Source organism: Bacillus rossius, chromosome 1 (genome assembly GCF_032445375.1).
Source record: "Bacillus rossius redtenbacheri isolate Brsri chromosome 1, Brsri_v3, whole genome shotgun sequence".
Classification (NCBI taxonomy): domain Eukaryota; kingdom Metazoa; phylum Arthropoda; class Insecta; order Phasmatodea; family Bacillidae; genus Bacillus; species Bacillus rossius.
The window spans coordinates 271,630,920-271,655,169 of NC_086330.1; the positions used below are offsets into that span (position 1 = coordinate 271,630,920).

General features: G+C 37.5%; 1 protein-coding gene across 10 annotated transcripts in view; it reads left to right on the plus strand.

The window, feature by feature from the left end:
* The window catches only part of LOC134527598 (kinase D-interacting substrate of 220 kDa), a 354,998-nt gene that overhangs the window by 262,683 nt on the left and 68,065 nt on the right, over positions 1-24,250 (plus strand). For all 10 annotated transcript variants that reach the window (XM_063360420.1, XM_063360425.1, XM_063360428.1 and 7 more), the window contains 4 exons: positions 781-925; positions 10,578-10,953; positions 11,585-11,764; positions 21,052-21,264. In XM_063360420.1, coding sequence (XP_063216490.1) covers positions 781-925; positions 10,578-10,953; positions 11,585-11,764; positions 21,052-21,264 — 914 coding nt within the window. The remainder of the gene's footprint in view (positions 1-780; positions 926-10,577; positions 10,954-11,584; positions 11,765-21,051; positions 21,265-24,250) is intronic.

Consider the following 24,250-nt stretch of genomic DNA (forward strand, 5'->3'; position numbering starts at 1 on the left):
CACGCATTCACTTGCGATTTTTGCGACATAGTAAATCCTGTATCCTCACATTGCCCACACATAAGTCACCACACTAATTCTGCATCCCATGACCAGAATTACATGCACGGCATACCCGTCGTACTTCACAACATTGCAACCCACTCACAACATGTTCATAAATGCCTGTCCACATGCAATTTTTTGCAGGGATGATCGCGTAAGTACATTTCTCAGAGCACGTGCGGTGTGTTCTAAACACTTTGTTGCTGCAGATTACAGGAAAGTTTGATGCAGCTTAAAATTTTTAATGAAGAACCATGTACTTTTTGATAATTTTATTAATTTATTTTGACAATTTGTGAATTTTGCAATAATTTGATTTTCCCATAATAAGTGTATACATATTGTGATGGAGGCTCCATACTACATAGTACACAAAAAAAAAAGTAATTATAACAGGACTGTATTAAACTCTTTTCTATTTTAAAGCATCTGGGAAAGGGGGTGCATGCTTGCATAACTGTGAATACTGATGGGTGTGCTTGGAAGTTGGTAGCAGTGATGCATGGTTGACCATTAAAATCTCGTATGCAGCATTGTAGGGTTACTGTACTCTTTTAAGAAGATTAATGAAACAAAATAGACATTCACCTTTTGTAAATAAAATCATGCATAAATTAAATTCAAGTATGGTAAAACTTACAATAATATTATTTTTTATTAATGATTGAGAGAAAGAAGAGGGGGAGAGGTACACGTGTACACAGTACTGTGAGGTGTGTGTGACGCCGTGCGCAGTAAAGTCAGCGTCGAGCTGGCGGTGGCGGCGCATGTGCTGTGTGCCGTATGCGGTCGTGTTCGCGCTGGGGCTGAGCTGCGTGCTGGTTGGGGCGTGCGTGCTGACGCTCTACCTCGCGGACCTCGACGTCTACAAGAGCCAGGCGTGAGTAACTACTGGCTGTTCTCGTGAATTTTCGCAGGTGTAGTTAAAGAAATATGATGAATATTTCAAGAGAAATTCTGAGAAAAAGATGGTACTTCAGAAACAATGAAACTTGTTGATTATAAGTTGTACATTTCTTCACTGCATATATTATTGTCCTGCTAAATTATACCAAAATTCTTTTAAGAGTTCTTTTTATGTAATACCGTAACCATTTAACAGGCAGACGTACAACAATTTAAAAAAAAAATATTATTTTGGTCTTTTCCAAATCTACTACTATTTTTAAAATATTACATGTACAAACACAATTATTTTGATTAAGTTTAAGTTTCATATCTACAAACTAAATTTTTATCATAATCAGAAATAATATTAATTTTCAGCTATTGTAGTTGTCTGAGGTTGTAGCATGTTATAATCTTATTATATATTAATTATGCAGATGCATCATCACTCATCTTAAAACATGTGTGTGTGTGTGGGGGGGGGGGGGGGGGGGGGGGAATATCAGCCTGCAGCGGGGGAGAGGGTTGAGAATGGTCCCTACCAATCCCTAACTGCAATACATAGTGTAACAAGAAGAAAAAATAAAGGGTTCTATTACCCTTATTTAAGGCGCAGTAAGGTTTTGAAGTAAATCCAAAGTTACCAAAAATAACATTTTATTATAGACGAAACAGGTATATATATATATATAAGTACAATTTTAGATAAAGGACATAAATAATAACAATACTGATGATAATAAGCTGCACACACTAGCTCAATATACCAATTGGGCTGTAGTAACAATTCCGTGCATAATAAATTATTCATGAGTCAATTTGGCACATGGCCACAAACATAGAATTCTTTGCATTATACATTTTGTATATTTGTATATTTCAATCGCCTTAAATCTTTTACTTAAGTGTTTACAATATGATAACGTGGTTTTCGTGATTCATTTCCGATATTTTCATAGTCCAATAAATTTGCAATCAACCGCATTTACACGTGAAATCTTACTGCTAATAAAGAGGGTATGAGATACAAATAATTTACATAATACGCAGTTTAGATTACGAGCATAACCTTCGTATAAAACATAAGATAATAGTCTGATGAAATAATAGTGCAGAAAAAATCAAATACACACAACTTTATCCAATAGGACGAACGTTACTTGCGCAAGACCTCTGAACTGTATTAAACAGATGGCTATTCATGACTAACATGATATAAGGTACAACGTATTCTTTCAGCTTACGTCAGTATATTCTTATACCTATCGTGATTTTAGGAAATAACGACATAGCCGATATATATATATATATATCGATTTCAGAGCAATACAAATTTAAATGGGCCAAACGCCCGTTCTACAACTCTATCATTAAACCTACTACTGACTTGAAATATATCAGACGTCTGCACGGAAGTACGTCGGGCAGTGACGTGAATGAAGCTACAATCATAAGCAAGGAAACACGAACTCTGGCGCATCTACTACCGACAAGAGTTTGATGTAAGTAAGCCTTACTGAGCGCGATGCGAGTGCCATAAAAGAGAGAAATTCAAACAACTAGTATTCAAGTTTGCACTAAATAACAACGAAGCGATACGGTAGGTAACCATAACATAACTGAACCTACTACCATCTGACCGGATACGGACATAATAACCTTCCGAAACCTAACGACGGCGAGCGAGACCCCATCGATATTACCACTAGCATAGATTCACAGTGTTTAAGCCTAACATCGCCTAATGCCCGACGGACTGTCGATCACTCCGAAGAGCAAGCAGACAGTGGCAAAACATGCAAAATCTGGAGTTTATATAGGCCTCTGAAACTACGCCACTAGGCGCGCTAAAATCGCGGCGGGGATGGAGGGAGTAGATGGGAGTGGGGATGGAGGGAGTGAAGGAGACTATAGGGTGGAGGGGGAAAAGGGGAGGAAGACGATGGGAGCGCTACCTATACCGACCGACAGTGTAGCCAACTGCTACAATCCCCCCTCCCTGACTGACCCTTGCCTGGAGATCTGACGACGACCTTGCAAACACATCAATTGACGTAAGACGAATCTCAGTAGGACAATGTTTCAGTGCTCATAAACATGGTGACCTTTAGAATTCGACGAAATCCACAATGTCCAGTAGCAAAAGTCTGACGAAGAAACTGATAGTTATAGCATGCACCCCTCCAGGGCTCGTAGTCATGACTGTCTTGGACAGCTCGACGGCAGGATTCCACCACGAACCATTTCCACGGAGCTGGCGTGAGTAGAGGCGGAGATGTCCGGTGGGTCACCATCACACTACTGCATCAAACACTGGCACCCAGTAGAGCAGACGCAGCAGTATCCGACAGAGCTCCAGAAGACAGAAGCAAGATCTCAACAGGCAGGTCGCAGGTCAGGAGGGGGTGAAGATCCTTTGAACTTGTAGGGACGTCTCCCGAGAAGTCGCAGGCAGAAAACTGACGAGGCGAAGGTCGGTCTGACAGCGCTTAGGTTGAGGAAGATGAAATGACGCGTCATCTGAAAAGGGACAAGGGGAGCCGCAAACACCAGACACCCAAATAACACAACAACATACAACACTTGAAATAAACTCCTATAAACTAAACCTAACAAAACTCTAATCAGAAGCAAAGAAGAATTGCCCACAACAATATTCAAGTGACAAACAGCTTAACCTGGGATACATGGGCTTTGCGGAATTTCTTTTTAAACTTACAGCTTTTTAACAATAATGTATTTGCGCCCAGGTACCTATCCACACTATATGGCCCTTCGAAGGGTGCCAATAATTTAACATTTAGCTGGGAAGCTGCCTTGGGTAACTGATAATTTCGACATAACACTAAATCGCCGATTTCAAAACGAGGGGCGGTGCGATTTTGGTTATACACTTTAGCCAAACGAGCTCTAGCTTTACTCAAATTAAATGTAGCTGACTCTAAAGTCTGTTCAAGCTGGCGTTCATCCAAGACGGAATCGATGGGAGGCAGACCCCATAGATTCAACAGGGGATGCAGGAGTTCACGCCCTAGGAATAAGGTGCTGGGAGGATATCCGGTAGAGGAATGAAGGGCGGAATTTAAACCAACATTAATGAAAGATAAATCAGAATCCCACAAACTCTGATCTCCCCGATAATATGAAATTAGAATACTCTTTAAAACTTTATTTACGCGTTCAACCTGATTACCCTGCGGAAAATAAGGGGAACTGTACACAGGCTTGACAGCCCACTCAAACAGGAAATTTTTGTAACAACCAGACTGGAAATAAGGGGCATTGTCTGAGACGACCACACATGGGGGACCAAATAATTTAAAGACTTGATCATTTAGGGCTTTAACAATTGTTTCTGCTTTCATGTTCTTAAGGGGTAGAAGGATTACAAATTTAGTAAAAATGTCCATAATAACCAGAATGCAAATATTCCCCTTTTTTGAACGGGTAAGAGGACCAAAAATGTCTATGTGGATCACCTGCCATGGAGCAACTGGAGGGTCAGCTGCATATAATCCTATCTTAGAATTATGTGGGGGTTTAGAGATTTGGCAATCCTCACAGCAACGAACGAACTGACGCACCTCCTCCTGTAAATTTGGCCAGTATAAATGAGCGGCGATACGACGATACGTTTTGTCAATCCCTAGATGACAGCCAAACACTGAAGCATGGAAATATGATAGAACCATGGGCCTTAACAAATTTGGGACCACAGCTCGACGAGCTTTTCCGGATACACCAGTGAAATATATTAAGCCCTGCTCCAATACAAATGGTATAACTTTCTTAGCCTGAAGGTCTTTAAAAATCTGTTGGCATAAGGGATCTTGTTTTTGACATTCTTTAATATTAAAGTAGGATTCCAGCTGTAATTTATAGGCAAGTAACTGATCGCTATGGACCGGATTATCTGGGGTATCTGTAATTTGTTCAAACTCGCCTGGGCAAAACATCCGCGATAAGGAATCTGCAATAATATTTTCCTTTCCTTGAATATGATGAATTTGAAACCGAAACCTAGATAGCCTGAGGATCCACCTACCTAGTTTCCCTAACTGGTGAGGGTGGTTAAACAGCCAGGACAGTGCCCGGTTATCAGTGAAAAGATCAAATTCTGCTGAATCAAGATAACCTTCAAATTTTTCTAGGGCAAATAAGCATGCTAAGGCTTCCTTTTCGTAAATTCCTAGACTTTTTTCTGCGTCGGACAAGGAACGACTTGCGTATGCTATGGGCCTGATTTTATTTTCCTTCAAATGGCCTATGACAGCTCCTAATGCTACCGAAGAAGCATCCACTTGTACGGCAAATCTTTTGTTAAAATCTGGTAAGATTAGGATGGGCGGAGTGGTTATACATTGTTTTAAGGTTTAAAATGAGTTTTCCTGATCTGCTCCCCAGCAGAATTCTGCATTCTTTTTACGTAGTTGGTTTAGGGGTGCGCAAATTGCTGAATAATTTTCAATAAAGCGAGAAAAATATCCGATCATCCCTAAAAATATTTGTATACCTTTTACATTAGTCGGTCTGGGAAACTGTACAATAGAAGAAATTTTTGTCGGATCCATGATTAAATTACCCTGTGAAATAATAAACCCTAAAAATTTAACTGAGGTTTGACCAAACTCAACTTTATTAGGATTAACAGTGAGATGTGCTGCACGCAACCTTGTAAGAACTTCAGTGATGTGTTGTAAATGTTCCTCAAAAGAATTACTGTATATGATTATGTCATCGATGTAGTTGAACACAAATTTATATTTTACGTCTGCTAAAATGTGATCCAAAATTCTGCTCATTGCTTGGCTACCAAAGCTGACACCCATGGGAATGCGATTAAACTCATAGTGCCCGAAAGGAGTGGAGAAGGCGGTATATTTACGACAGCCCGGATCTAAATAACACTGATGAAAACTATTGTTTAAGTCTATGACTGAGTAGAACTTTGCCTTTCCCAGATGTTGCAAGGCGCTCTCGATAGTTGGTAACGGGTAAACGTCCTCATAGGCAATTTTTTTGTTTAAAGGAATATAGTTGTGCGCCATGCGCCAACTGACGCCATCTTTCTTTCGGACTAAAAAGGTTGGAGTGCTAAAATTTGATGTAGACTTTGAAATGACACCGGCTGAAAGTAGCTTATTGACAATGTCACGCATTGCCTGTAACTTAGGTGGTGAACAACTATATCGCTTACTACGCACAGGATTTTCGTCTTTTAGGTAAAACCTATAAGGTAAAATGTCACAGTTACCTATCTTAGTCGTAATAACATCGGAAAACTTCTGAATGATAGACCTAATGGCAGACTGGTGGTCCGTGCTCTCAATATCACGACATTCCATGACAAAATTATTTGATGACTCAAACCTCAAGGGTACCTTAACGTTAGGGTTAAAGCCAAAATGCAGCTCATGTTGATCTAAATCCAAGATACACCTTGTTTTCCCCAAAAAATCTAAACCAATTATAAACTCTGGTGTGATGTTGGGTACAACAGAAAATTTCCAATCCCACGAAAAATGCTTTATTTTGAAATGTAATATCACAGCTTTGTCTGACTTTAAACATTGCCCATTTGCGACACAAATATTAATAGAGTCAGCAGTAAATTTATGTTGCGGAAATAAATGAGGAAAAAGGGTAATTAACCTTTGTAGAAAATTTTCACTTATTACTGAGCGTGAAGCCCCAGTGTCAACCAAGGCGGAAAAAAAATGATTATGTATCTGTACCGGTAGGTAATGTAAATAACTACTAACAGAGGATTTTTTTAGAAAACGACAGAGTCTACCTCTTTTCCGACCTGTCACTGCCAGTTTAAAGGACACTTATTACGATAGTGTCCAATCGCCTTACAAGAAAAGCATTTGCGGTCATTCAAACTGACACGCACCTTGTCACAGGTTTCCACTGAATGCCCAAACTGACAACAATTGGCGCAACGAGTGTGGCGGAATTCATGCACATCCTGTACCTGGCGAGCTGGCTGGGCGGCGTTCGCACGACTATCGGCCACGCGCGCCGCGGGGTAACTTACACAGGGCGAACTGCCTCTGTCTGACGGAACGCGAGATTCACGACTACCACTTTCAGTCGCAAATAACCGCTGATTTCTGTCATGGTACTGGTTTGTTTTGTAATAGTTTACCCCTTTATGTTTATTAACATCCATAACCGGCTTACTGTAGGATTCTTTAGACAATGTGATCGAGCTGTGTCCTTTGTTCGTGTTAGATGTAACTTCTCCTTTGGCAGCATACTCAACGTCGTACTTGTTTGCGGAAGAAAGGCGTGCTTCCACCTCACTTGCCCACGAGCGCAAGGAGTCGAAAGTTGAAGGAGGCATGAGCATACTAGACAAACTTATAACTCGTGGCGCCACATTACCTAATATGAGTTGGACTAAATCTCCCTCATTATATTCTAGTTCCAACACGCCTGCATAGGCAAGTACGTTATCCACAAATTGCGGGACCGACTCATCAGGTTTTTGAAACCTAAGTACTAGATCACGACGACATGCGTCCATGACGCGGGGAGGGCACACAGAACGAATGACTTCAGATTTAAAAGTGTTGAAATCTTTTCCCTGTATTATAGCTTCAGTGAGACGGCTAACATAAGTACCTGTACACTTAGTTAATAACCCTTTCATCAGAGATCCTACGGGTACCAAACTCAATTTAGAATTTACTTAATCTGTCAGCACTAAGGAAAAAGTCTAAAATACTTTTTACGTCAGAGCCCTCCAATGGCGGAAGGGATTTTAAAACACTGAAATACAATTTTAAGGAAAAGGGATCGGAAACGGGACTCACGCTAGGAGAAGTCTGCGTCCCAGGAGTCTCGGCTGTGATGTCACCACTCGGCTCGGCCGCCTCGCGCATAAAGCGAATAAGTCGCGCACGAAGCGCGGCCACAGTATCGGAAGGCTCGGAAGGGAGTTGATTTTCTTCCAAGTACCGCACCAAATCTTCACGGTGGAGTCGGTAGACCCAACTCACACCGCTCGTCGCACCGCTCACGGCCATCATGAAACCAAAGAACAAAACCTTGGAGCTGCCTTAAAAGCAGAGTTGCGCAGTCCTTGCAGCGGGGGGGAGGGTTGAGAATGGTCCCTACCAATCCCTAACTGCAATACATAGTGTAACAAGAAGAAAAAATAAAGGGTTCTATTACCCTTATTTAAGGCGCAGTAAGGTTTTGAAGTAAATCCAAAGTTACCAAAAATAACATTTTATTATAGACGAAACAGGTATATATATATATAAGTACAATTTTAGATAAAGGACATAAATAATAACAATACTGATGATAATAAGCTGCACACACTAGCTCAATATACCAATTGGGCTGTAGTAACAATTCCGTGCATAATAAATTATTCATGAGTCAATTTGGCACATGGCCACAAACATAGAATTCTTTGCATTATACATTTTGTATATTTGTATATTTCAATCGCCTTAAATCTTTTACTTAAGTGTTTACAATATGATAACGTGGTTTTCGTGATTCATTTCCGATATTTTCATAGTCCAATAAATTTGCAATCAACTTCATTTACACGTGAAATCTTACTGCTAATAAAGAGGGTATGAGATACAAATAATTTACATAATACGCAGTTTAGATTACGAGCATAACCTTCGTATAAAACATAAGATAATAGTCTGCTGAAATAATAGTGCAGAAAAAATCAAATACACACAACTTTATCCAATAGGACGAACGTTACTTGCGCAAGACCTCTGAACTGTATTAAACAGATGGCTATTCATGACTAACATGATATAAGGTACAACGTATTCTTTCAGCTTACGTCAGTATATTCTTATACCTATCGTGATTTTAGGAAATAACGACATAGCCGATATATATATATATATATCGATTTCAGAGCAATACAAATTTAAATGGACCAAACACCCGTTCTACAACTCTATCATTAAACCTACTACTGACTTGAAATATATCAGACGTCTGCACGGAAGTACGTCGGGCAGTGACGTGAATGAAGCTACAATCATAAGCAAGGAAACACGAACTCTGGCGCATCTACTACCGACAAGAGTTTGATGTAAGTAAGCCTTACTGAGCGCGACGCGAGTGCCATAAAAGAGAGAAATTCAAACAACTAGTATTCAAGTTTGCACTAAATAACAACGAAGCGATACGGTAGGTAACCATAACATAACTGAACCTACTACCATCTGACCGGATACGGACATAATAACCTTCCGAAACCTAACGACGGCGAGCGAGACCCCATTGATATTACCACTAGCATAGATTCACCGTGTTTAAGCCTAACATCGCCTAATGCCCGACGGACTGTCGATCACTCCGAAGAGCAAGCAGACAGTGGCAAAACATGCAAAATCTGGAGTTTATATAGGCCTCTGAAACTACGCCACTAGGCGCGCTAAAATCGCGGCGGGAATGGAGGGAGTAGATGGGAGTGGGGATGGAGGGAGGGAAGGAGACTATAGGGTGGAGGGGGAAAAGGGGAGGAAGACGATGGGAGCGCTACCTATACCGACCGACAGTGTAGCCAACTGCTACAATCCGAAAACTTAAATATATTCTGAAAAAAGCACAATGAAAAATTGTTTGAATTCAGATGTTCAATACCACGAATTTTACACCTCAACAAATTTTCTAATATGAATTTGTGTATTATGGTGATGTGATTTTTATTATGGAGGTATGTGTTGTTGCATTTGCACCATCAGAATGTGATTATTTTCCTACTTACCTTATTTATTTAATATAGATTGGCTTTACTGTATTTAATTTGTGTAATCACACACACCCTTAGGCAGTAAAATTAATTTGTTATTGTAAGTTTTGGTTGAATATCTACTTCTCTAGTAACATAAGAATCAATGCTAATAGTTTTACTCAAAGGTTTAACTAATAAACATTTTAGATATCCTTGTGTACTTTTTTAATATGCTCTTTTGGATGTCTAGTCAACTTTTTCTTTATTCTTTCCCGTGACATGTGCAAAATGTTTATTTTATTGTTATGTAGGGAGGAATGTTTTTGTATGGTGGAAATGTGTTACAAAACCTAATTGTGTTTCTATTTTTTTTTTTTTATGTATGTTGATGATTTATGTTGTGGGGCAAGTGATCAGATAAGAAGCTAATGTTATGTACTATGTTTCCTCCTGCATAGGTGAAATTGTAATGATGTTGTATACACACATTGTGGAATTTCATTATGAAATACCTTAGTTTGAAGGATTTATCACTTTTAATTATACACTTTTAGATCCCTATAAAATTTCTGTCATTTATCATTAATTCAGTGTAAGCATTTCAAATTATCAATTACAAAAGCTGTCATGAAGTGAGGTGGTAAGACACTAAACTCGTATTCCAGAGTATTTGGGCTTGAAACCAAGTCCGGCCATCTTGATTTTGGTTTTACAGGTTGTGTGTGTGTGTGTGATTTTTTTTCAAAATCACTCAAGGTGAATGCTAGGATGTGTCATTACAACAGCCCAAGGTACAGATTTTTCTTCCCAGATATTCCTGTTCTGTCGTCAATGAGTTACTGTCTCACGTGACCTTGCTGTCACTGTAAATAGCTTGAGCAGCTCAGGGCTGATGTGTTGATGATCGGGTGTGCAGGGAGAGCACGGCACACCCGCCCGTGTCGCCGCCGAGCCAGGCGGGAGCGGGAAACACATCGGCTTCATCACAGGCGAGCGCTCCGGATACGCAGGGATACGGGTCTGGACGGTCGGACCGGAAGGATGCGATCGGCCCGCCGGGTTCTAGAGCTCCGGCGCTCGACCGCACGACGGCGCACATCGTGCTGGTCACGGTCGGGGCCGCGCTGGCGACGGCAGTGGTTGCCAACGCCTACACCTGGGCGCGCGTGCTACAGGCCCTGCTCTTCTCCCAGCGCTCCCACCTGCGCCGTGCCATCGCGCGCCTCGACACGCTCAAGTCGGAGGGCTTCCTGCAGTCGCTACGCCAGGAGGTGGCGCTCATGACGGACATGGTGCGTGCGTCAGGTGGAGCCGTCTGCATTCTTGCACTTGCAATCCTAGTCTCGTTTTACGAGCTGTCCCATAATCACTCCAGCTTCTTGCTACAGGCCATGACTTCATGACTTCTACATTGTTTCAGTGTTTTCTGTCCATAATAATCTTGCAGACGAAAAATAAACATCAAAAATTAAAAAAAAAAAAAAAAATATTGAAGTTTTAGTTGATATGCCATTTTAGGGTTGCCACAAGTCTAGAAAATCTGTGTGTTTTTTTTTTTGTCAGTTGTGTGTCCTTTATGTGTTTGTGCATGTGTGGCTTGTTCCTTCGCTCACTTGCTCTCTTTTGTTATTTTTCTTGCTCTATCTCGTATGCTTCATATCTATTTTTTTATGTATGCTCTCTTTTCTGCCTTTTCTCTTTTTTCAATTTTCTCTTTTATCTTTTTGCTTTCTCTTTTTTCATCTCTTGCTCTCTTTTTAATTTTATTCGTTCCTTCCCTCTCTTTCTCTTTCACGTCGTTAAAGGAGCAAGGAAATTCTCTTAGTAGTAATGCCAATCACTTTTATTGAAGGGTACAGTGTAGTGTGTGATACAGCAGCTGTGATGATGTAGAGTACTGTAGGAACTGCTAATGGCACGCAGGTGAAGTGCCTGGGCAGCTTCACGTCCCAGCAGACGCGGCTGGTGGTCGTGGTGGACGGCCTGGACAGCTGCGAGCAGGACAAGGTGCTGCTGGTGCTGGATGCCGTGCACATGCTCTTCTCCGACTCCACCGCCCCCTTCATCATCGTCCTGGCCATCGACCCGCACATCATCTCCAAGGTCACTCACTCACTTACTTACCTGCTTCATCTTCTCCTTGACTTGGGCGAGGAACTAATCTCTGTTAGTACTTGGATGACACAGCCGCACTGGCCGTGCATCCAGCGGCTGCTACAGTCTTCTGTCTCATGCTTAGATTGCAGTGCAGAGCAAATGACACCAACGTTGCCAGTCTGATACTGTCCGGCTTGTTAACTCGACAGTTCTTATTTTGTGTACCATCGTAAATTATAATCATTTTTTGTTAACTTTATTTGTTGATTTTTATAAATAGTGTTGTTGACAGTATTATTACAGTTTTATACATTCTGAAATATATATATATATATATATATATATATATATATATATATAAGTTCTAAACTCCAGTTATTATCTCACAGGTGAAATATTTGTAGCATTCGGTCATTATTAAGGACAAGGCATATACTAATATTAAACCGGCACTTAAATTGTACCACGTTGTGGTTCTACCAAATTACACTTTTTTTTTATTTTCACTGGCAACAAAAAAGAGGTGACTGCAGCGGCACTAACAGTCCGCCATTTTCTATCGACGTTGGACAGACATTACGACTGTGAAGGAAAAAAATTGTTTTGGGGCTGTATTGATGTTAATTTTTTCTTTTGTTGTCTAGTTAGGTTGTTCGTCATAATGGTAGGTCATGATTTTGTAAAATATTTCATAAGAGAGCTTGTTTTATACTGTTTTAAGTACTGCTTAACGAACACATCTGTAGAGGTTATGTTCTTATTTTTCACGACGAATTGAAAATCTACCATTTTCCTTATTTCGGACCACTCTCGAGTTCCTAAATTGTACCGGTCCAATTTATGCAACTTTTTTTGTTTTAAAAATTACATTGATTTTAAATATTTCAGATAGCGAATGCTGATGGCTAGAGTAAAAAGGAATATACTAAATGGAATAAAGAAACCTTACAAAGAGCATTGTAGGCCTATGAGAAAAGAAATTGGCATCAATATAATCTCCAGACATTAAAAAGTGCAAAAAAGCAACCATTTTTCGTCATGCTAAACTATGTAAAAAAATACTAATAATGATATTACTCATACAGCAAGACATCCATTTTCTCCATTGAACAGGAAAAGGAACTTGTAGACCATCTTTTGTTTCTGGAAAACCACATGTTAGGTTTAATGATTAACGATGTGCTGCATTTAGCTTACCAAATTGCAGAACACAATAAAATCCCTTATTCATTTAATAGAGAATGGAGAGAAAGCATTGGTTCTATGCTTTTAAGAAAAAAAAACCAAAAATCAGTCATTGTCAACCTGAGAGTACTTCACTTAATAGAATAAAAGGATTTAATCGTGAGAACGTGTCCAGTTTGTATGATTTACTTGAGAATATTGTGGACGATAATTCAATCCAGGCCAGTAACAAACATCTTCAGTGTATACGAGACAGGTATTTCGACAGTAAACAAAAAACCCATAATGTTGTGGGCTTAAAAGGTAAAAGACAAATTGGATCAGTGACAATTGACGAGCATGGGATCAACACAACTGCGGAATTTAGTTTAGCTGATGGCGCCCCAGCCGACAGCGTTTTCACAATCTCGGACACTGGCTAAATTAATTTGACTTTATTTGTGGAGTGGCTTAAGCATTTCATTGTCATTGTAAAGTCAACACAAGACAAAAAAGGTGTTGCTTCTGTTGGATGGTCATACGACCCACACAAGAAACATTGAAGCGCTAACACTGGCAAGAGAAAAAGGGATAATTATGGTTCAACTTCCTGGGCACACCACACATTACTTGCAATCTTTGAATCTGTCGTTCTTAAAGTCATTTAGCACCTTTTACATGCAAAGAGTAGAGAAATGGCTTCAGACAAACCCCAGAAGACAAGTCACTCAAAGTGACAAATGGATTTTGCTGTGCTGGAGTTTGGCCAGTAGACAGAAACATGTTCAGATCACACCTATTTAACCACTTAACATTCCAATAACATTTTCAAAAGCTGTTACGAAAAAATCACTTTTTTTTATTACTAAATAGAAAAGTACATTAGAAATGTAACGAACAACAGTTGGCCTTTTTTTTTAAATTTGTTTGTTTATGAAATATGAAGGACAATAATTTTACCACATATTTATCCCGAGTTATCTCGCCCAGTCATTATGTCGGCTTAAATATGTTATTCTTGCAGCGGAAATGCAAATCATGTAATATTTTGTCATATTTTAGAATCAATTTTATTTCGAGTTATTAATTACGTTTGCATTAAGTAATAACATATTATTTGTAGGAAAAAATCCTTACAAAATGTTGATGCAAAAAGATTATACAATATACACTAATGAAGAGTAAAAAAAAAATTATATGTATTCCAAAAATACGTATGCCAGTAATAAATGGCCAAAATGTTAAATAACATCAATACAATTAATAATATACATGAAACAAAATTTACATAAGTATACATTATTTGTCACACACAGTCTGGAAAAAAAAAAACATAAAAATGTCCCAATACGAAAAAAATGTACATGAATAGAGTACATTCGTACCCGAATACAAAAGAAAACATCGCCAAACGTATGGCAATATCCATGACAAAACTCAATTAAAATAAAAATAAAATATTCAGTTTATATATTCATACAATTATTTATGAAATACGCATACGAAAATGAAAGAAATTGTCTACTTGAGTGCCGCAAAACTCGGGAAAAAACAGTACCATTGCTATTGTCTCTGATCACTGGACTGGGCACGGTAAGGTAATGAAATCTAAATAGATACTGCACCCTGTCAAGGAAATAATAAACTAAATATTTGTAAACAAACAGGTGTAAGTTACTAATGTTTCATGAACACGCTTATCATCTTGCGTGTCGGCAAGCGCTCAGAGCTGCCATCTCGTTACAAAGCTTGAAGTGTACACAGATATTCGATATGTGCCGCAATCTACACGGAAAAAAGTAAACTGCAAGAGCGAAGAAACACGACGGAAATATTCGGGATACATAACGAAGGACAGCAAAGTGAATTGTGTCACGAGTATACTCAGGTTAGCATAAAATTAACACTTTATATAACCCGAGTTAAATCGGGTTAACATGTTAAGTGGTTAAAGCAGCAGATGTCCTTAATGAACATCAAAGTGAATTGAGAGATGAATTGATTCCACCGGCTTCAAGTTCTACGAAAGAAAAGGAAAATGTTGAAAATCAACTGCATGATACTTTGGAACCCCAGCCCTCCACGTCAACTAAAGAAGAAATTACAATATCACTAACAATTTTGTTACCTGTTCCAGAGAATAAAGTACAAAAAGCTGCTGAAATAACATCATCCTTGTATAAATTATCTTTAGAATAAAGTTTCCAACAAAAAGGAAAAGCCGACAAAGCAAAAAAAAAGTGCAACTAAAACATCGAACACTAATGAACAAAAGGTAGTGCAGATGACGTTGAAATAAAAAAGCTCAATTTCCAGGAGTTCAAATGTTTCTGATGATGTAATTGAACTAGATGATGATGATGATGATGATGATGATGATGATGATGATGATGATGATGATGATGATGATGAAGATGACAAAAATGTGTGTGCTTCGTGCGGTAAGCAATACTTCGTCAAAAGTGGACCTCAAGTGGCGTGGCTGCAATGCGTGTGGTGCAAGAGAATGCTTCATGTGACCTTTACCACAAACCCTGACATAAGTGATGATTGTTATTATTATTACCATCATCATCATCATCATCCTATTCAGAGAGTTATTATAGTATATTATTTGATAGTTTTGAGTTTCTAATGACTTTACAATATGTTAGAAAGCTTGAGATATTTTGTTCATGTTAAGTAAGATTTCCAAAGACTTCCTAAAGTAATATTGTTCCTTTTTGAAAGACTGATTACATTTAAAGGTTAAATATAAATTATAACGATCCTAAACTGTGTATGTTTTTGATTACTTATAATTTTTTTTAGATTTGGTACAATTTAGGGTCATGGTGGTCCAATTTAAGATACCAGTTGCGTTAATAGGACAGATTGATAACCTTACAAAAATAATTATTTTTACTAGTTCCAACTATGCTACAATATTAGCAATTTGATATTATCCAGCTACTGAATCAAGCTATGTTATGAGTCATGTTTAATTTTTATATCTTGACAGGATTCAGTGATATGTGCCATGTTGTCAAAAGTGGTCCAATATTGTTTACTCTCACCTATGTGCTATAGTCAAGAGTCAAAATTTTTAATGTTATGTGTATCTTGTAAAACATATTTTCATGACAGAATCGTTGGAAACAGAATGGCATCTTTTTTAGCTTTGTGTCCTTAAAAGTATTAATTGTATAATATAATTTATAAAATGTAAATAGAAAATGTATTTCTAAAATTCGAATTCCAAATGTTACTCATATTATAAATTTTTATTATATTTTAAGAAAAAATTTATTTCAATTATAATGTTGTGTCTAAATCTTTTGTGCTTTTTAGGTATATCTGGTAACAGAGCAAATCGAAACAAGGAAAGCACTAATAGTAGATATTGTTCATTGGAAAGAGAGTCCATAAAAATGTTAACTGCAATCAAAGGATGAGAAACGCTGTAGGAGCACTCAAGTTGTGGTGCCAAATTCAGAAAGTCCATATCCACAGTTCACACAAAGTTAAATATTTTCAGTGAACAGTCTCGTCATGGAGCAGGGTGGCGCTGTGGAGACACGACTCGCAATCCGGCGGGCCAGGGTTCGAATCCCTGCCCGATTAACCTGTCAGGCTTTCCGTGGTTTTGCGAAATCACTCCAGGAAATGCTGGGCTGTTTCTTACAACAGCCATGCTTTTGTCCTTACTTCATTTTTGTAATTTTTGAGGGCCTTTACTTTACGAAATTAGAATAGCATGGTAACTCATCAAATAGCTGCTTGATATTGTCTTAGGTTGTTGACTGTTTTTCCTTAACTTACCTTGATCCGAGTGAAAAGTAGAAACATATGTTCAAAATATATCATTGCTAGTCACATGTTACTTCATGTCCTCACAAAAACATTCAGAAAGGAAACATATCTTCACGCTGTCGCGACATTATCATTTTGCTCATTCAACCAGCTTTGTCAAGCTTTTTTTCTTTTGAAGTGTCGAAATATTTTCCAACTTCTGACCTATGAATTCATACAATTCACATCAAAAGCCTTAATAAAGAATTAAAATGCTACTGTGGATTGGCAAACATCTAAGTGTAAATCTTGGTCAGTAATTTTAATTTTTTTTTGGTAACTATAGGTTTAAACTTTTAACCTTAATCATATATGTACATTTGCATGAATATTTGAACACTGCTATTATAACAATACAATCAGTGTGGAACTTTTTTTTAGAGAGTCAAGTTTGTGACTTTATTTCATAGATTTGTAGCCGTAGAGAAGTATGTATAAAGTAGGTGTGAATGAAGGTTTAAGCCCCTGGATTAACACTCCCAGACATATGTGTTCTGACTAAGTAAGAGATGTGTGAGTGTTGCAGTTTAGTATGTGCACTTTTTGCAGGATGTCTACTGGGCAACAAAAGTCAGGATAAAGTTAAGAATTTTGGATAAAATCCCGAAAGACTATAATTACTGTATTTACCCGATAATATTGTGAGACTGAGTATGATACAAAAATAACTTTTTGATTATGAGTTTATGAAAAAGTCTTTGTGGTTTGGATATCGCAATTCAAGTACATAGTACTTAAAAATTATATAAATTATCATGTTGATTCCATATTAACTAGACCCTTTCTAGTACTACTTTCATCAGTAGAGTGTAATACATGGTCTCTTTTGAAACACCAAGCAGCAGTTAGAAAAAATATTTTGTTTAATAACATTATTTCAAAGATACATGGTTATGTACTTTATCGTCAGTTGGCTGGCTGGCTGACTTGCCCGCCCGGTTGTGACCTTCAACTCATGTTGCGTACCTTTCCAAACCATCCTTTACCGACAGTGAAATCAACGTACTGTCCGGATAATTACATTGTAAATTTTCAAAAATTAAAGTGCTTGTTGCATATCACCACCTGGTTCACACCAATCCTGTCAGGCCAATGATTATTTTTTTCATGGCAACATTCATTTAACAACCTTTTCCACATGAATCATCTGTTCATTTCTGTTCCGGTATCTAATGTCAAATACATTTTCGCTAGTACAACCAACAGCATCAGACTTATATAAACTTTTGGTAAGACTGCTTATTTCGTACGATTGTGCGCACAGTTGACTTGCTTAAAACTAAAGTGCTACCAACATAAGCGTGGCCTTCATGACAATCTGCACGCTGTAATACTTGTAGTTTGTGTCTCAAATACTTGAATACAATGTATTATGAGTGATCAAGCACGTACAGTAACGGCAGCTGAATGGGCAGACGTTGCTTTTGTTTAAGTGAATTCCCTGTCACTGGCTAGACTGAGTTCATGGCCCGGTTTGTGGCCAGGCGACAACGGTACGGCTAGGCGGCATACGTGCGGACGTAAAAACATTTGGTCCTTTACACTCCATAGTCGCAATTTAACTTGCCATATCTGATGTTTGTACAACAGCCGATAGCGTAGACAGACCTGCGCACGCATCTCTTCCCCCCTTGTTTGGCTAACTGTATCCCACGGCACATCTGTTGTTTACAGAAGTTGAAACAAACTTCATGGCGTCGTTCTGTACTTTTTTTTTTGCCTGCCGAGATTTTGTGCTACCTGAAATTTACAAACGTGCTATTCAAGACTGGGGCAGTAAAATTCATATCGCGCTAAATGAATCCGCGCAATCTGAAGACGTGCTAAGTGAGGGATAGGTGTACTTTGTTTACAAATAGGGTTTTAAATCTGTTATATTTAGTCATATATTCATGAATTACATCTCAGAATCGTCTGCAATGCGAGCAAACTATTAAATATAAAAGCAAGTTTCTGCCTTTACAGCATATGAAAGCAGACTGATGGCATAAAATACTGTGCTGGAATCATGTACGAGAATTGTCCTGAAAGTGTTAGAAAGTCAAGGAAAGTCATACATTTTTTATTTGTTGGCAACCCACTAGACATCCTGTTGCAGCCTTGACTGTGTGTAGCATGCTGGCACTAATGTCCAGTTTCTCTTGCCCACTGGTCGGCAGATCGCAAGTCAGGTCAGTACCTCTCGCGTGCCTCACACTCGTCGTGTGTCTTGTGTTGTAGGTGTCATGCCTCGGTCCGTGTCGTGCGTGTTCGATGTCGTTTTACTAATTCTCTTTCCTAGGGACAGTCAACTTGGCTTAAGTCTGTTCTTCATCTGCAAGTTGGATTATTGCATTTTCAAGCTGTTATTTTTTTTTTTTTATCTAGAGACGTATATACCGAATTTTCATTGTATAAGAATTGCATTTTGCTTTCTGTAGAAAATTTTGCTGCCTGACGGAAGCTTCTTGTTATCAGGTGATTGTACAAATTCAGGCAACTATTCATAGTTAAAATTCTTACCTGAATAATTGCATCTTGGCACTCACTAGAAGTTAATTTTCTAGCTTTCCATAACTGGGTTTTGTATACAAAATTGGTTCTCTATTTTCATTTAAAAAAATTTCTTTAAAAATCTGCAGTTAGCAAAAAAAAAACAACAAGAAAATCAGCATGGCAGATGAAGCAAGAGCCTTAAGTTTTAAGTGCAAAATTTTTTTTTCTTTTTTTTCTTTAGTGTTTTATGCTGTTACTGTGTTACTGTTATGCTTATTAAGGATTTTTTTTTTGATGATTTGTTTTTCAACATTTTTTTAAACTTTTGAAATTTGGAATATTCTTTTATATCTTGTTAAGTTGCACAAGTAGGAATAATTGTGTTTGAGTTGTTTTTTGAGTGTATTTATTACTGTTTTGTGTCAATCAGGTGTTTCTTACTAGCAACTTCTTGTATTGCTGTGTGGTTGTTTGTACACTCTGTTCAAGATAAGTTTTTTTTTTTTAAGGAGCTTTGGCAAACTTTCAGTCTTTGATAGCTGAATATTGTGTCATAATAAAGAAAACACACACAGTCATGTAGCACAAGACTAGCTTATCATGTATCAGTGAATATTTAGTTAATTTTATTAGAATATTTAGTTATCAATGTCTGAATGATCCTTTCAGCATTTTACAAAAAAGTGACATATTTTCTACAAAAGAGAGTACTTTCTGATAAAAATGTTGGCATGCTAAAATTTTAAAATTTTTTATTAGCATTATTGCATGGAGTGGGGTATCTGGCTCATTAAGTACATAAATTGAGTTGTGAATTTAATAAATGTAAGTTTAACATTAGACTATTATACATATGCAAATGGCTAACATAAATCTTTCACCTTCCACACATTTTGGAAGGAAAAAAAAATTTAAGTCCATAGAAATCAAAGTTTTTGCTCACTATAATTTACTTAATAGTTTTACATGCATGAGATGAGTTACTATCTTTATTTTGCTTTATATGTGTCACTATGTTCTATTAAATGATTTTATGACATTTTGTGGGTTTATTTTATATTACATTCATATTATTATGTATTTAATAGTTAATTTTAAAGAATCATTATAAAAATAATTATAGAAAGGAGATCATTTTTCTTTGATAGGTATTTATTTTCATAGATTACAGTATGTAAACAGTGGTTAGATGTGCACCCATATAAGATTAGTGATTACTGTTAATAATTGTAATTGTGCACAACAGATTTTGTTCAGCACATTTCAATAACAACAGGACTCACCATCCACTCTTAATTGAGAATATGAGTTTAGAAATCTCACTTCCTTCACCATCAGTGTAATGGGAGGCTGTATTTTGCATGTGTGCTGCGTGTGTGTGCCAAAGTGCCAAAAGGCCAGTTCAGTCCCAGAGTTGTCGGATGAAACCTCTTGAGGGCGCCATGACATGAAAATCGTCTGTCGCGCTAATGCAACTCTTACGAATTAATGTGGCGCTGACAAGGTGCGTTGTTCTAACATTTTAAGAGTGTTTTGTGATTCCAGCTTGAGTGACAAAAAAAACATTTTTTTCTTTGTTATTCCTTGATAACAATTATGCTGACAAAATTTATTATTAGTATTTTCTAAACAATCAATTATATTTTTGCTGCAGTGAAATTTAATATTTTGCACATGATTTAAAGTTAACAGGAAAATAATTACGCGTATATAAAAACAAAAAATTAGGCCAAGGTTTTCTGAACAGAACCATGTTTAATAAAAGAGTTTGAGTGCTGTGTGAAAAAGACAGTCAGAAGGAGCCTTGGTCTGGTTGCACGCAGGCCGTGGAGACCAACAGCCGGAGGCTTTTCAGCGAGTCGAACATCGGGGGCCACGACTACCTGCGCAACATGGTGCACCTGCCGTTCTACCTGCAGAACTCAGGCCTGCGCAACGTCAGCGTGGCGCAGAGGACCGCACGGCACCACCGCAAGTCCTCCGCCTGGAACGACGAGGAGGGGGCGGGCGCTGTGCCGTCCGGCACGCTGTCCTCCGTGAGTAGTGCCGTGCTGTGTGGGGGCATCACCATGGCTCGTGTCGAGCATGTACCCACGTAGAATTCCACTGAACTAACGACACAAACATAGAACTTCAAGCTTATTTCAATGATTTGGTTGGATGCCATCATCACTGTGAAATTTAAAGAATAAAGGGCCAACTACATGTTTTCACAATGAATTTAAAAACTTTTCTTTTGCCGTTCTTAGATGGGGTCACTAACTTGAGGAACTTTTAAACTTTATTAGATTCTTCTCTGCTTGTCACTGCAGTGCACAAGAAACACATGTGTGTAGATAATTGAAAACATATTGTTACAGATACGCATATCTTGTTGGTTACTGCATAAATGTGACCTCAATGTAAGTAACTAACTGCCTTTCATTAAATCTTACCAAAGACTTGATTTGATGGGTGATGGGGGTAATATCTCCTCATACATCCTTTCCATTGTTGGTGTCCCTGCTGTCATGCAACCAGCGCTGTTTTTCAGACCTAATGAGATATTTTTTGCTTGTTAACTATGTTCTGTACATATTTACACTTTTTTTTATTTGTCAGTCTTGGTTTTCTGTTGGAGTGTATGTTCATAATTTCTCACTTAATTACTTACCCCATTGCTATAGACTTTCAAAAAAATCTGTGTTTCACTGTAATAAGTATATGTATCAAACTTTTATTAGTTTATAATTTAAAAATATAAATACCATATAACTTGACCTCAAATATTGGCCAAACTACCAAATCATTGCTTCAGAACTAGGCTATATGTTAAAACACTTTCGTCAAATTTTTTTATAATATTCTTCAAATAATAGTTATTGAAGTGAGTTACAGTTTGTATGTTTTACTGTAACATTTTGTACTCCTTGTTAACAAAAATAAATGAATAATAATAAAGTACAAAGAAATAAAAAAAATTGACACAATACCACCACTTTGCCACACCATAAAATGGTCTTACTTCGTATTATTAATTTTATCAGTGGTATTGTCATTGTGGCTCATTAAAGTATAACTCTGGGGAAATGGAAAGGGATTGACGTTGAGGTCATTAAAGATGTTTAAGTGTGATAAAAAGGAGTAGTGGATTGAATGAACTGGTGGGGAAAATGGGAGTGCTCAGTGAAAACCACGCAGGCTCGCTGCAACCTTTTCAGCCTTTTTCACTTAAAAAAAAAAAAACTCTAGGTTTGGCCCTGCCAGAAATGGAAACCCAGATATGTAAAAGGAAAAAATATTAAAATAATCAGGAAAAAATTTTAAGCAGAAAATATCAAATAGGTACTTGACAGTGTTTAAAACTTAACAATGACCTCATCTAGCTATGTTAACAAATTTCATGTATTTGGATTCTCTTGATGCTCAAATTTGCTTAAACCACACCAAAAATTTTTCTTCAACACTGCCACAATTCTGTAAAATACTTTCACCTCTCGTGACGATAGCATTTAGAGTGGAAATGCCTATTTACAATTCCTTTGCTACGTGAACAATGTTATTTTTAGATTCCTATGTATGAATGAAATAAATTCATTAGCAATAGAAAGCACTTTAAGTATTTTTGTGCCATAGCTGGATGGTTGGTAAACTAAAATATAGTATAACTATGTACGTACATCTGAAAAAATATCAGGAGGTACCAAAATTTTCTCATCCTTTTTAATAATTTAATTTTCATCCTTGACTTATTATATAATTTTAAAAAATCATAATTTTGCTGTATTTATTTTTCACATAACGTTTCATCAAATGTAAAAAAAAAAAATTCCAACAATTATTGAATTTAAACATATCGTAAATTTTTGTAGTTATAATTTTTTAATGTTCTAAAACTTATTTTGAAGACAAAAGCTGTCTTAATGAATGTCTACCAGAAATATTGTATACGCCAATAAAAAATTATGATAAACACAGCATTACCTGAAATGTACAAATGGTCTTGAACTTTGTTTAGAAATGTATTTCCCCTTAAAATACAGTCAAAAACAAATGAGCAGAGCTGATGCACAATGTTACTCTACTGAGGTCGTTGGGAGAGGGCACCGAGGCACTGCCCTCCATGATGGTCCGGTCCTTCTTGTGATTATTGTGAGGGTGTTGTGCCAGCCACATTCTGCGCTGCCAGCCCACATACATACCGTATTTACTCGCATATAGGTCACGGCAATTTTACCAGATTTGATAGGAAAAAAATGAAGTGCGACCTATATGTGAAGAAAAAATTTTTTTCAATTTTTTTTTGCAATATTCTGGTTTAAAATGCGAAAAAGAAGTTTATATAGGTATAGGCAAATTTATTTACAATGTACACATACAGCGAAACCCGTTATTTACGTTTTCCCGTTATTTGCACTATATTCTTCAGGTCCCGTTTAGTTCCCATTTAGTCCAATACAATACTTTCACGCAAATTACGACTCAAAAATTGAATACATCCCGCTATTTACGTCACCTAACAACCATAAACAACCAGAAAATACCGTGGGTACTTTAAGAGTAGATAAGATTAGCTAGTAGGCCTAAAAACACTAAAAAAATCGTGAAAAACGTAACGTTTATAGTCAGCAATGAACATTTTAAATCGCAAAATATACATATTTTATAACATGAAAAGTTGCTTTTATTTCTAAACATGTAATAATTAAAGCCTAGGCGTGTAAAAGTCCGGGTAATTATAGCAGGAGACAATCTAAAATGCACGAGGGAAAAACGTAAACTCACGAATGTATAAACGTGGATCATTGTTAAGTATTGATACTGTATTTATGTCACAACTTAGCCGAAATACTGGTACGAGACAAACTTCACAAGATAAAATGAGCGGAGTCTTGGTAACTGTTTTATACGTATTTTTTTAATTTCAGAAGTATTGTACAGTTGCCGGATATTTTTTAAACTAACAATTTATTTCTGGGGATCGTAATTAATTAATTATTGGTATCAAGACATCAAGATGGACGTAAACGTGAACATGTCACG